The sequence below is a fragment of the Sparus aurata genome, chromosome 2 (genome assembly GCF_900880675.1).
Source record: "Sparus aurata chromosome 2, fSpaAur1.1, whole genome shotgun sequence".
NCBI lineage: Eukaryota > Metazoa > Chordata > Actinopteri > Spariformes > Sparidae > Sparus > Sparus aurata.
In genome coordinates, this window is record NC_044188.1 from 16,365,429 (window position 1) to 16,379,927 (window position 14,499).

Sequence of the window (14,499 nt, forward strand, 5' to 3'; positions counted from 1 at the left end):
TTCTCTTTTCTCCTACTCAGTCCCAGAGGTGCCATGGCCACGTTCTCCTGTCTCTTTAATGACTGTGGGTGAACAATCAATAATCTGCACACCTCCAAACATAGCACAACACCCACTCGGTGCTGTAGATTGAATTCTCAGAGTGAGGGAAAAGACATGTTTTCAAAAAAAAACACACACAAAAAAAACATGAAACTCGAGCTGGATGGGGGTCTTGAAAAATCTTCGAGAGTGTCCTTTGCATCCTTGAACTTACCACGGCGAAGCGGAGAATACTCACTCGGTCCCTTTTACAAGTTGTTAAGGTGGACGTGGATTATTTTAGGAGTAGATCATGTGAAAGATCTGCTTGGCTGGTTTGTTCTCTGCCTCAGACAGCTTGTCAGTGAGAGAGAGAAAAAAAGACCTCTGTGGTCTCCTGGGTGATAATTAGAAATGAAAAAGCTGGGATGAACAGCAGGGGGCGCAATTATCTGCTTTCCAGTGGTTATGCCACTGGCCTGGCCATCTTAAGAGATGCAGTGCCATTAATACTAAGTAGGTTACACAACTTAGCAGCAATGAGAGAGTATAAATGAGAGGCACGGCTGCATAAATAAAACCTGGTGGATTGTTATACATTTTGTCACATCTGTATGTCTGAGTCACACCGGATGACATCAGTCTTGCTGTGGGCTACAACGTGACAACGCTCTCTGTCACCCAAACTGACTGAGACACACAGGCACCGTCTGTGCTCCGTCTCTCTTCCTCTGTCGACTGCAAAGAAACCCCCTTGATTTAGAGTGTGTTAGAAGATGAGAGGAAGAGGGAGGTGCTGCCTTTACCGAGGGCAGAGGTGGAGGGGAGAGGTTCGGCTTTGATGGGCCACTACACAGGCGTCTGAGGCCTGGGAGAGCGGCGGTGGACAGCAGCTGTGTTCCCACATTCCTGCAGCTCTTTCCATCAACCGTGCTTCCTCCTCTGCATCGAGACCCTCCCTTTGTTGTCAAACAAAAAAAAACGCAGTCAAAAACAAACTCAAACAAGAAAAGACGGCTCTCTCGAAGTGGGAGAGATGACTTGTGATGCGACTGACTCATCAGCGCGAACAAGCTAATGCCTTAATCCCCCAAAAGGCAGTGAAAAAGTGACTGATGTAACACGTGGCGTCACGTCTGATATAATGAGAAATGACAGTACGGCTTGCGAGAAACATCTAAGGATGCTTTAGATCTTAAAATGCTTAAAGGTGCATTACGTCGTTTTTGGAAAGTAATTCTAATCAGAAGAGAAAGTACTTCACTGGCTGATTTTTGTGTGTGTGTGTGTGTGTCTAAACAAACCAAATTAACAAACTCTTTGTTTTAATGAGTGAATACTGAATAAAGGACAACACAGTTGCATACTGTTTTACTTTGTTTATATGTGGTGGACCCTGCCACCTTTCTAGCTTCAAACAGTGTTCTGGGGACCTTATTTTCCTCTGAGAACAGCTTCCGCATTCAGTGATGTAAAAGAGAGTTTGTATCATTTCCTCATTAATACTGTAAATATTAAAACTCTGTCTTTGTGTTTCTTCTCTAAAACCCTAGAGAGAACTCTAGTGCCCCTCAAATGATTCAAACATGTGTTTTATATTTTGACTTTTCAAAGTCAGACATGTTCTCTTTTAATGTCAGACTTCCTGCAAGTGTTTTCCTCTTGTTTTGATCATATGTTGCACTCCTTTTCTTTCCCACTCACATTAGATATTTCAATTACAAAGTAACAGTGAAAAATCCACAACTTGACAGTTTCACCTCCTGACATCTCCATCAGTTCTGTTCTGTACCTTAATGTAGCTTCTACACCACCTGGAGGACAAATAAGGTACAAACACTCTTTTTTTCCATTTCTTCCCCTTTATGTGTTGCTCATATTCGTACGACGCTCTCAGGCAGGTAGGCTACCATGAAATGAATCACGCACCTGACAGCTCCTGCAGCAACTTGCAGCAAATGTGTGTGTTTGCGTCAACAGCAGGTCAGTCGGTTGGTTGGTTGGTTGGTTGCCTGGTGACAAATACTGAGTTTATTGTGAGGCTCCGGTCCAGAGAGGAGTTTACACAATGTGACAAAAGTGGGCCAAAGAGGGGGGAAGTGAGTTGTTTTTCAAACTCAGACATTTCAGAGACTTTAAGTGGGCTCCTCTCGGAAGCCACTGTTTGGGCTGAAGTACAGTGCATCTTCCCAGCGCGAATTCTCGCAAAGAAGCTCAACTCCATATTGAATTCAACTCTGTAACAATGTAACAACGGCAGCACTTTAATTAATTACTTAATTTGTTTTTTTTACAAGGAGACACTTTAAGACAAAAAAAAAAGGCAAACACTATTTCCTTTGAGCTCCTCTCTGAAAGGGCAATGTGGAGTGGAAGAGAGGAGCTCATCTACACTATGTCTCTGTCTCGCACAAATACACACACACACACTGTACACATACACACACACACACACACACTCACACACACACAGTTGGCTGTTGTTGGCGGTGACTGGGGTGCTGTGAGGAGAGTGGGGCTCAGTGTGACCAGGCAGAGGCCAGTGTTGCAGGCAGTCAGGCAGTGGAGAGAGTGTTGAGCGGCAGGGACGTGCCCGGGGTGGATAAACCATGCTCACTAAGTGGGAGAAAGACTCTGCCCAGGACACAAGATGAAGGTGGAGAGGAAGACCTCCTCTACGGGCGACAGTTTTACAGACATTCCTTCACTACTGACGCTCTCCGGCCTCCTCCTCCTCCTCCTTCTCCTTCTCCTCGCAGGTAAGTCCAAAAGATTTGTCAGGGCTTAGAAAAACCTCTCTGATGACGACAGAACAAGTGGATTTTCCATTTTAATTGTGGGTCTGTAATCATCATTTCAATTGACATCTTTACACAGCGTTTACACTCTTTGCTTCGCTTTCTTTGTGCATATTAGTTCTGTCACTAAAACCCGGGACAAAACACAAGTTTGTACGCTTTTTTGAAGTTAATCCAGATTAAGTTAGTCGCAGATGTTTTTGTGTTCGACGGGCTGGCGGCACAATGGATTCGTTCATGGGTAGCGCTCTATATTGGGCCCCCATCCCCGGCTCAAAGGAGCCTGGAGTGGCCATTGTAGGTGTGTAAGGAGGGGATGTGTTAGGTTAAGTGTGGCAATATCAAGTTTTGTGGAGAGCAGGTGAAGAGGGCCTGGTCTGATTTTTCTTTGTTGTTGTTCTGAGTGTGGGAAACCTTCAGATGAGCTCATTCAAGGGGTAAAAATGTTGTCAAAAGACTAGAATGTGATGTTTTTGGTTTGAAAAATATTTCGTTTGAATGACAGTACCATGGCCCGGTTTACCCACTGAGGCTGGTTTTGGTGGAATCACTGGATCCTGTGTCAATCTCCAACTTCACCAGTGACAAAGACTTTCTCTCTGCCTCTCTCGCTCTTTTTCGAGGGAGGAAACTCGTTCCAACAATCATGCCCTTTGTCTTATCGCCTTGGCAACCCCTGTCAGGCGCACCAAATGGTTACCACGGCAATGAGGCGATGCCCTGCTAACTGCCTCGCTGCAAAGAATAGTGAACAGTGCGGACTCTCTCTCTGTCTCTCTCTCCCTCCTCCTCCCTCTCTCCTAGGTTGATCTTTTCTATCACTGAGGCCTAACAGTAGGATGCCCCTCAGAGGCACGGAGCCAATGTTTAGGCCTCCGTGTGTCCGGCTACAGCTGAGTTATAGGAACCTCCACTGTGAACATAATAGCTTTGCTGTGTTTGGTTTCCCAGACAGTGCTCGTCTATAAAAGATGAAATGTGGCTCACGCTGTAATACCTTATCCCTGTATCCCTGCAGGGGGGGGTGGGCTGGAGGATAATTGAGGCACACAAATCAAAATTAGCGCATTACTTGGTCTCTACGAGGGGGCACGAGGAATTCCTAGGGTGTTTCTGAGAAACAGATTAGTGATCAAGATGTGATCATGGGGCCTGGGTAGAAGCAAGAGTGTACATTTGTTGCGTTTGTTTGCATGTGTGAGATAAAGCAAAGTGATCAATGGCTGTTTTAGTGCGAAAATGCATTGAATTTCATTGATGCATTGATAATCTCCAATAAAGGAAACACACCTTCAACTCAGGCATAAAGGATGAAGGCCCTTTGTGACAGTATCAAAGTTTGACGAAGTAGTCAACTTGCACTTCTAATAATAAAACGATTCAGCCACACTTTTATTTAAAGCGCAATAAGTAAGAATTGTCAAACTGTTGAATTATTGCTCCAAAAAACAAGTGACTTGTTCGTTAGTAAGCTGATTTAAATAATCTCTGTGCAACACAATGAAGAGTCGTCGCTGACATAACTTAAACATTTCCTCTGATTAATTTTAGGTTTCTAAAGAAAAAATCCTACACATTGCACCTTCAATGTATACATATAATGAATACATATATTAACCATTAAGATTCTTATTAGTATAAGTCATTATAAAGCACCAATTAATGCCTTATTCTCCATTACAATAGTCTACAGTTGCTAGGCTAACCTCCCAATTACTGTTTATTTGTAGTAAGAAAAGAAGTTGTTGTATGTTAATGACGATATTAAATGTTTTTCTTAGTATGGGCCTTATGATGGAGGTAGGACCAAAAGAATAGTAATTCTCCTTTAATTACACTTTAAAGATATGGTCTATTCTTAGAAGCTGTATGATATGGTCACGCAGAATACAGTATTATTAAGGGCTTTATAATGACTAATAAAGAGCCAATTTGCTTCTGATAAACATTGTAATAAGCCACTAGTTAAAGGTTCAATTGTGTTAGGTTGGGGCCAATATTAGATATTATCAATAATCACTTGCAATATGATGTCATTTGCAATATATCGGGTTGAAATAGTCAGAAAATGGGGAGCTGAGGGCTTTGAATGTGGCTACATGTCGTTTTTGCCATTAGACTTTATCGTCTCCCGGGATATTTGGGTGGGAAAATAATTTGATATCAAATTTTCGATATAAATTATTCTGAATTATATTCAATGTTTTATCATTTTTTTGCTGGTTGGAAAAACAGTTGCTGTTTTTTGTGCTGGAAAAACAGCATAGGCGTAACAAAAAAATTATATATTTTTCTAATTCAGTTACCACCAAATTGATTTGAAGTACATAAAGGTGTGCAGAGTCTTTTTGTTACATGTTTGACGCTTTAGGGTCATTTTGCATCTTAGCACTTTCTTTTTAGTAAACTCTGTGTACACAAACAATGTTCTCAATGCTCATGTTCATGTGTAGAGACCCCGGTGATTCTACAAGCAAAGTTTCATGTTCTGTCGAGCCTTCTTAGTGTTTTAAGAACACACGATTTTGTTGCTATCGCTAATTTGCCCTTAGCACTCCCATTGAAAATGAGTTTGACCCAAAAACGAAAATACGGTAAATCTTAAAAGTGCCTCTTTCGTCGTAATTATACTTTTATACGAAGGTTTGACTCATATACATTCACAAAAAAAGCCTACGTTGCATTTTGGCGAGAGTTTCACTTTAATGACCAATTAAGGATAAAAGTAGAGTTTTTAGGGTTACATTATGCATACATCAACATGTATTTGATGGTTTGACAATTTAAGTTCAAATTCTAACAACCCAACACACGAATGAACAAGTGACTGTTGAAATTCAATAAATGTAACAATATTTTGATACACAATTCAACAGTACATCTCACAAATAGATATATTCAAGTAAAATGAACCATAATATTGTACTTACACTGTAGCTGTGTAAATGTTTGTGCATAGGGCCATTGTAAACATGCCCTCCATGCCTGTTCTTGTAGAGTAGTAATTAGTGAAGCAGTAATTAGTGTGTTTTTGTATAAGCCCTCTATTGTTTCTCTTTGCCCACTGGCAGAGCATCAAAGGTTGCAAAGTGCCTGCCCTTTGTTCACTCAGTGTCCCCAGTCAGCCTCTTACTATCCTTGCATCCCTCTCTATCTGCTCCTCAGTTCAAGATCTCACCTTTTGTCTCCCTGCCTTCCCTCCAGGTGAGGTGTCGGGGGTGAATGTGACCAGCCAAACCGAGGTGGTGAGGGGCACGGTGGGCAAAGAGGCCCTCTTGTCGGTCAGCTACTCCAGCAGCAGCGCCGACAAGCCCGTGATCAAGTGGCAGATAAAGAGGGACAAAGAGAAACCCATCACCGTCGTGCAGTCCATTGGAACAGACATCATAGGGAACCTGAGGCCGGAGTACCGCAACCGCATCCTAGTGTTCGAGAATGGCTCCCTGCTGCTTCACAACCTGCAGCTGTCAGACGAAGGGGCCTACGAGGTGGAGATCTCCATCACTGACGACACCTTCACTGGAGAGCGCCACATTGAGCTCACTGTGGATGGTATGCAGAATTCCTTTCACAGAGCCTCTCACATTTCAAAACATCTGAGCAATATGAGCAGGACTCGGAAGAGGAGTAAAGAGCTAAAAGAAAATCAATACAGGTTGAAAATACATGATCTCACCCTGGAGAGCGTAATAGTAATACTGTTCTGTTTTTCAGTTCATGATACAGAGTGATTCACAAGTGTTGGTGTTTTGGGGGGTTTTTTGAAGACACTCGCTGGGATTTCACTTATCATTTATATAACTAGATTTCAACCAGCCTCTCTTCGTCCTGTCATTTTTCAGTTCCTGTGTCCAAACCTTACATCCAGATGATGGCCTCGTCCGTCCTGGAATACAGCGAGCACTTTAACCTACACTGTTCCCACGATAACGGCACGAAGCCCATCTACGGCTGGCTGAAGGGAGGCAAGGTGCTGAGCAACGACTCACGACTGCTGCTCTCACATGACCAAAAGGTGCTGACCATCGCTCGCGTCCTGATGTCTGATGACGATGTTTACGCCTGCACGGTGGAGAACCCCATCAGCAGCATGAGGAGCATACCTGTCAAGCTAACTGTCTACAGTAGGTGGCATGTAACACCGGTAGGACCTCAAGTTATACATGTTTACATTCAGGATGCAGAGATGGTGGTAAAGTAACATCACAGGGTTTCTAGCAGAGGTGGAAGAAATATTCAGTGTACTTCAAGGCTTTAGAAGGATCTATTGGCAGAAATGGAATACGATATCCATGGGGGGCAGGGTCCTCTTCCATGTTGTGCCCCCATGTTTTACAGTATGCCAGAACGGACCTACCAAACACTGGCTCTAGAGTGGGCCTTTTGCATTTTTGACGCTCTTGGCATTGTTAGCAGCTACCATAGATGAGGAAGATACAAGGAGTTGTCAGTTGTTTGCAAACTGCAACCTCACCACTAGATGCACCTCAATCCTAGTAAGTATAAAATCCAAGTAAACATAGCCTGACTCACGAATTGTAGACCGTTGGTGTATGTTTTCCAATGGGTGTCTATTTCAGGTGGCGTTCTGCCACAACAACAACCTGCGACCCAGCAATCTACACAATGAAAATGATACAGACAAGACAATAGTGCAGACAAGCTGGATTATTTTTTCCCCTATGCCAAAATCAGATTTGGTACAGCTAAGACTTTTCTCTAGACACACAGCTACCTATGTGGAGATAGGTCCCACCATGTGAGACTTAAGTAAATGGATTGCAAACATAGTTTTAAAAGTAAAATTGCCTTCAAGATTTTAAATCAGTTAAAAGTACCAGAAGTATTACTGGCAAAATGTTCTTTAAGTTTTAAGTGGGCTATTCATTAGCCTGTGCAGGATATGATACGATACGATGCCATACGATGCGATTCGATGCGATTCGATGCATTGCAATGCGATACTATACAATTTCATTGTCAGTTTATAATGATATTTATATTTCATAGTTAAAGCAGCTCCAGCTCGTTCTAATAAATAACAACCGATATGAAAATGTATACATATCCTCAGAATCTAATTACAAAAGCTGCTCATATTCAGCTCATTGTTGGACAGCCATCCATTTCAGCAGCTAGCAGAAGCAATTATCATCTCATGCTGACCCATACACAAGCACGCCCGCCTCTCTAACAATGTTGTTTACAACAAGTGCAAATCCACGCTGAGTGCATTGGAGTTGGCCCAGAGAGGCTGTTACTGGGCGCCAGTATAGAGCCTCATGTCATGGCTGAGAGAGAGAGGGGGGGGGAGGCTGTCTAATCCAATGAATGGACAGTTATTTATGAGGACGGAGCAGAAAAAGAAGGCAGGTGGGGAGAACGCTTTGCCTCGGTGGACCTCAGTAATCCTCACTTCATTATTGCTGCACTGTGATGTGCTGCATGAGGAGACAGCTACAGGCGCCTCAAACTGCTCTCTACTCCCTCTGCATGCATCGCAGCACGCCACAAAGTCTCAAAGTGACTACCCTGATGTGCTACTTCGCTGCACCTTATTCATGCCAGCGCTCTCTAAAGACTTGGCAAGCCACACAAAAAAAAAAAAAGAAAAGAAAAAGGAATCGAATGTTCTGCCTGCTCCGTGTCCCGGTCGTGTTTCATTTTAGGCTTTACAGCTGGAAAGAAAGAAGGATTTTCTAAATGTATTTCCTGGAAGACACACTTCTGCTAATCCTGCAAACGTTCCTTTATCTACAAAGCAGGTCAAGTTAAATGTGAAGCCAAGGTACAAGTCATTGGTTCATTGTTGTTGCCTGGCTGTTACTGACACAAACTTCTCCATCGTTCTTTCTTTCTTTCTTTTTTTGTTCTCATCTACCCCTCTGTATCACTCTGGTTTAGGACGGAGCTCGCTATACATCATCCTGTCCACCGGAGGCATATTCCTCCTAATCACCCTGGTGACAGTGTGTGCCTGTTGGAAACCCTCCAAGTGAGAGCTAGTCATTCTTCCTGCACCTCCTCTCCCTCTTCTCTCTCTCTCTCTCTCTCTCTCTCTCTCTTCCCCTCTCTCCACCTCTCTTTGCTTTGATATTGCACTTGAGGATGTGACTGGAATCTCAATCAGTAGGTCAACGGTGTCACCTGAACATTTAGTTGAAAAAAAGTGCAAACGGTGACCTGTAGCTGGTGTGAGCAGCCATTTAACAGCACGGTTTGGATTTTTCTGCACTGTTTATTTTTCTCCTTGCTGTAGAAAGAAGCATCGACCCGTCCCCCAAAGAGCTCCCATCTATGTGGAGCAGAGTGAAAATGGCCATGATGGTGAGCAACAGTTACAGTCGATCATCCTGTGTACACCATATGTATATATATCATACCATATATATATATTATTATAATCATATTGCAATTAATCTTTAAACATTTGATTAAAAAACACAATATTAAAATAAATATCTGTCTTTTTTGCAGTTGATGTTGTTCCCAAACCATCTACACTCGGTCGAAGGAGTCCCATGCCTCTTTATGTTCTCACTGAAGATGTAAGTCACAACATTTCGATTTAACATCTATATTACGTTTCATTTAATTCAAAAGGAGCCATTGACGGCTTTGCAATGAGACAAGACAAAGAGCCATTCTATCCTAACATGCTGATGTTTTAGCAGGTTTCATCTGTATCATGTTCACCATCTCAGTTTAGCATGTTGTTTACTGAGCACAAAGCCCAGCAGAGGATGATGAGATTATCATTATTGTTACGTTAGCCAAAGAGGTTATGTTTTTGGTTCAGAGTGTTTGTCTGTTTGTTTAACAGCAGGACAACTGAACATCTACTGGCCCAATTGTCATGTAACTGAAAAAAAGTTGTTTCATGGGGCCAAGGAAGAAGCCAGTACATTTTTGGAGCAGATCCAAATCACAGGGTGGATACAATTTCTTTTTATTATTTTTTTTTTTACTATAGGGCCTTTGGCATTGGCTGAATAAATGGCATACATCTTAAAATCCAGCAGATGGTGGTAAAGTTCAGTAGTGACAAAAAATAGCCAACTGTACCATCCACATTTACTGCCTCATGTACTCTTGTGAGATTATGGAGCACTCAGTGTGACAGTGGTTCGTGGGAGAACAGGTACAATTGTAAATATAGTCAGACGTGTATTGATTTCGCTTGCAGATTTGCATATCATAGAAGCATGGATCATTGGTCTTGCGCTCTCCAAGTGTCCCTCTATGTTCGGTCATAAAACAAAGCTTTGTAAAAATGGAAAACTGACCTGATGCTCTCACTAAATAAAGAGTTAAACAATATTGAAGCTGGAGATTGAAAATTTAAAATTCAAACCTGGGGGGAGTGTGAATGTCTGTATCAAATTTCACCACAGTGGTTATTGAACCTCAAGAGGGTACGACAGGAAAAAATAAGGGTCTCACCAAAGTCATTAGGATTCAGTCTCTGGGAGCCATGAATGTCTGGACAATTCTAATCATGATCCATCCATTAGTTGTTGGACCCACATCGCCATCCTTAAAGCCATTCTACTACCAAGGCAAACATTTATATTTATATATATATATATATATATATATATATATATATATATATATATATATATATATATATATATATATATATATATATATATATATATATATATATATATATATATATATATATATATATATATATGTATATATATATATATATATATAAATATTTTTGTAAAAGATATGGCTCCATTAAGATGAAATCATTAGAACACCAAATGTGATGATGGCCACAACACGTGTATCTCAATCTCATTTCAGGAGACTCTGGAGCGTTTGGAAGAATGCTCTGGCAATGCTGTCAGCCAATCAGAAATGAATATCCCTGCTACCTATGCTCCGGTCCTTCCCCCCTCCAACAACAGAACTGAACGGCCTGTCTGGACCGCCCCACGCAGATACCCCCGCAGCCCCTCTCCACTGGCACAGCCTCTCCCACAACCCCTCCCAGGTCCTCCCCTACGCCCCATCCGCTCGCCGGCTCACTCGCCCGGTTCATCTCCACGCAGCTTCAGTCCCATAAGAAAAGCCCGTCCACCGGTGGGAATCCCCACCAGCAGCCACCTGCCTGTAGAGGCGGAGTGTGCAGAGCCTTGTGATCAGACTCAGTGTCCATCACAGCAGTGACAGCTGCTCAGATGTATGTGTTTATTCTGTGATTGTAAAGTACATGTATAGATTGTTGGTCTTTGTTGCATCCTGCAGCGGAGATAAAGGATTCGATGCACTAGGATAAGAGATAAGTTCACTTTCAGCTAACTGTGTCTTTGTATTCCATTATTTATCATCTATTTCTCTATGCACAGTATTTCTGTAGTCTTTTGATAATATCCTGTCCTGAGAGAATTATATTCTGTCAACCGGTAAAGAATTTACAGCTCTGGTATATATTTTGCTTCTTGATGAATTATAAATTCTACTGGGAACTTTTGATAAGTGCCTGTATATACTGTATGTAAGTTAATAGCTATGGATCAGGTATTTCTTTTGGACAATTAAACCACAAAGTGTATTCTTATTCAACAGTAGGTCGTCGTACAACCTAAGGTAACAGTAATAAAAACTGTTTAAATATTTTGTTGTTTGTCATCAGTTTTGACACATTCTCCACCACAGTAGATTTAGGCTTGTACTCAGTTTTACTTGTACAGTATAAACACATCGTCCTGTTATTAGAGTTTCACACTCAAGATAGCAGTGTTGTAATATAAATAACCACAAATCACGCTCGAGTAAAAGTAAAGACAATGTGTTAAAATATTACTTTGGAAAAGATAATACTTTAGTAAAAGTCTTCAATATCTGATATTAAATGCACCTATGTATCTAAAACTATGACCAAATGTAACTAAATACAAGTACTGTACTGATCTGCAATTTTTGCAATTTGGGGGTATTTCTACGTTACATACGTTTTTCCATGTACTGCTACTCATTAACTTTAGTTACTGCCAACTTTCGCAGATTACATGATGTATCATTAGACCCGAAGCAGTCCATCTATACATTCATTAATTTTAATGGCAATTATAGCTAAAGAGTCAGAAAGAGTAATTGTGATGGATGGTAACTAAGTGCATTTACTTAATTACTGTCCTTTCGCAGTTTTGAGGAACTTTTACTTTGGTTCAACTACATTTTGGAGGCAAATATTGTTATTTTCCTACACACTATAGTTATTTGACAACTTTAGTCACTAGTCACACACATGTTAACAAGTATATATATACTGTACTTAAAAATTGGAATCACTGTTTTTCTTTTATCCAGTTGCCGATAGAATAAAATAATCAAAGAGTCCTCTGCTTTGGGTCTAATGCAGCATGTAATCTGCAAAGTAACTTGTAGCTAATGTAATCAAATAAATGTAGTGGAGTAAAAAGTAGAGTATTTACCTTCAAAAAGAAGTGGAATAGAAGTGGTGGAAGACATACTCAAGTACAGTACAAGTCCCTCAAATTTTTACTGAACTACAGCATGTTAATGCACTTATAGTTACATTCCACTTTAAAAAACTAATAGAGATCATTACTTTCTTTTGTCTTGTGGAAGGGAGCTGAATGTGATCTGCTCATGTGATTGTAATTCCTTTCTTGTCCATTAGGTGTCGCACACAGATTTCTTTGAATACTGTATTTCAATGCACACTTACCACTAGAAAGATTTACCTGTAAATACATTTCAACATTACCAATTTTCTGAATTTTTTTCAATCCATAAAATGCAGTTGACATTTTTGGAATATATTGTGCAAGTGTTGGGTTTTACGCTGGATTTGTTACAACTGTTTGATGGGAAAGCTTGGAGCCATGAGCAACTGGTCGGCTAGCGACAAAGTGCCTCTTAAGCTTCAGTTACTTGACATTTGAAGGTCAGCGAGGATCAAGCTGAAAGAAGAAAAATAAGTGATGAAATTGTGTCGTCAAGAGGAATCCTCAAGTCAGCCATTTGTGGTTTTATAAGCATACTCTTCTTGATTATGGACAAATTGTTCCCGGAAATGATCAAATGGCTAATTTCCTAAATACGTAATATTGGGTTTGGGCTACATGTACTTGTGTTTCTCCATTGCAAATGCAAGGAGCATTGGATAAAAAGACCAGAAAGGTGAATGATTAAAGGGTGTGCTGACCTGTATTCAGTTGTGAGGTACAAGCTTGTGAAAGACTCTCCTAATTCACACACACACACACACACACAGTGACGTGGTCCAGCACTATTATCAGGATAATGTGCTCCCTTCAGAGGTACAGCTGGACATCTTTTGTCATGAAAATCTGCATGATTTTATTAATTGCTTTTATCCTGAAATGTGTCTTCCGTTGCTGAAGGTGCGATGAGTCTTACGGTTGCATGAGCAAATCAGATCCGCCTGTTTTGATCTTGCCTTTGTTTTGTTTGAAAATGTAATTTATTCCTCGGCACATAGACTCATGAATACACATACAGGCGTCATTGGGCACAGAAACACACGCATAATGACTAGTGGCTTACAGTAAGTGGAAAATTAAATGTGCTCATATAATGAAAGCAGATCATTGTGACCGAGCTTGGAAATTGCTTTTAATCTCCCTTTTTTTTTTATTTGTCACACAGTCTGTTCCCTGCCATATTCCACCTCTCCTGGCTTGGAAGCCAAGGCAGTAATTAGACACTGGGGAGTAGGATCACATCTGTGTGCATACGGTACATGTGTATAAGTCCATGTGTGGGGAGTCCTATCAGTTCAATGGAGATGATGTATAATGCTCTACAGCGCTAATTAATGACCTCCTCCTCCTGCCTGGCCGAGCCTTTTTCACTAATGTCCTTGTCACACCAGCCTGTTGATGTGAAATTCCCAGTAGAGGAGGGTGACTTTACTGTTGGAAAGCTCTTATCCAGTCCTTTTGGCTCCATAGATCGGGACCTGCAGTTCGTATTAGGTAGTAGAGCCCTGCCTTTGTAAGGCAGCGGACAGCTATTATATAGAATAAAGTCCTATTAGACTTAATAATTGCAAAGTAATGCCACTTAACTACTGAGTGACATCACTTAAGGCATTTCATCAGAGTACATGAGGCTTCCCCTGGAGCCACAAAAGGCTTTAAACTACTTTTCACATCTCCAGTAATAGTATATGTTATGTACTTAATTTACTTACATTTTCTCATTACTACTATTTGTCTACTCTGAACATACAGTAACTACTTTAGCATTTACATTTTGTGCTGCTTTATACTTTATACTGCACTACAATTCACACACAAATATTGTACCTTCTACTCCCCTACATTTATGTAAAAGCTACGGTTACTTGCTCCATTTTATATTAAAATACATATGATAGATACAAGTAATGCAATGAGTTTAAGGCAATGGCTTCCAGTCTTTTGGCTCATAACCTGTCGTACTTGCCAAGACCTGTGAACACACTTTAATCTGTAAAATTGGCGACATTACTCTTTAAATAACTGTTTTAGGAACAATATTTTACAAAAAAAAAAAAAAGCAAACAAATACAAAGAAGAGAAACATCCTGAAGAATTCATCTTTTTTCTTTCTTTTTTTTTCTGGCAAAACATTGTTTATTCTTCTTCTATACCCTATTAATCATCTCACCTCTGCATTTTTATAGAGCCCA

At 40.8% G+C, this 14,499-nt stretch overlaps 1 protein-coding gene across 1 annotated transcript; it reads left to right on the forward strand.

The window, feature by feature from the left end:
* The first annotated feature begins 2,499 nt into the window (after positions 1 to 2,499).
* hepacama (hepatic and glial cell adhesion molecule a) lies at positions 2,500 to 11,450 on the forward strand. Its single transcript, XM_030407728.1, has 7 exons — positions 2,500 to 2,780; positions 6,024 to 6,371; positions 6,662 to 6,943; positions 8,724 to 8,814; positions 9,079 to 9,146; positions 9,297 to 9,367; positions 10,638 to 11,450. Exons 1-7 carry the CDS (start codon positions 2,672 to 2,674, stop codon positions 11,001 to 11,003), a joined length of 1,335 nt encoding a protein of 444 aa, XP_030263588.1. The 5' UTR covers positions 2,500 to 2,671; the 3' UTR covers positions 11,004 to 11,450.
* The last annotated feature ends 3,049 nt before the right edge of the window (positions 11,451 to 14,499 follow it).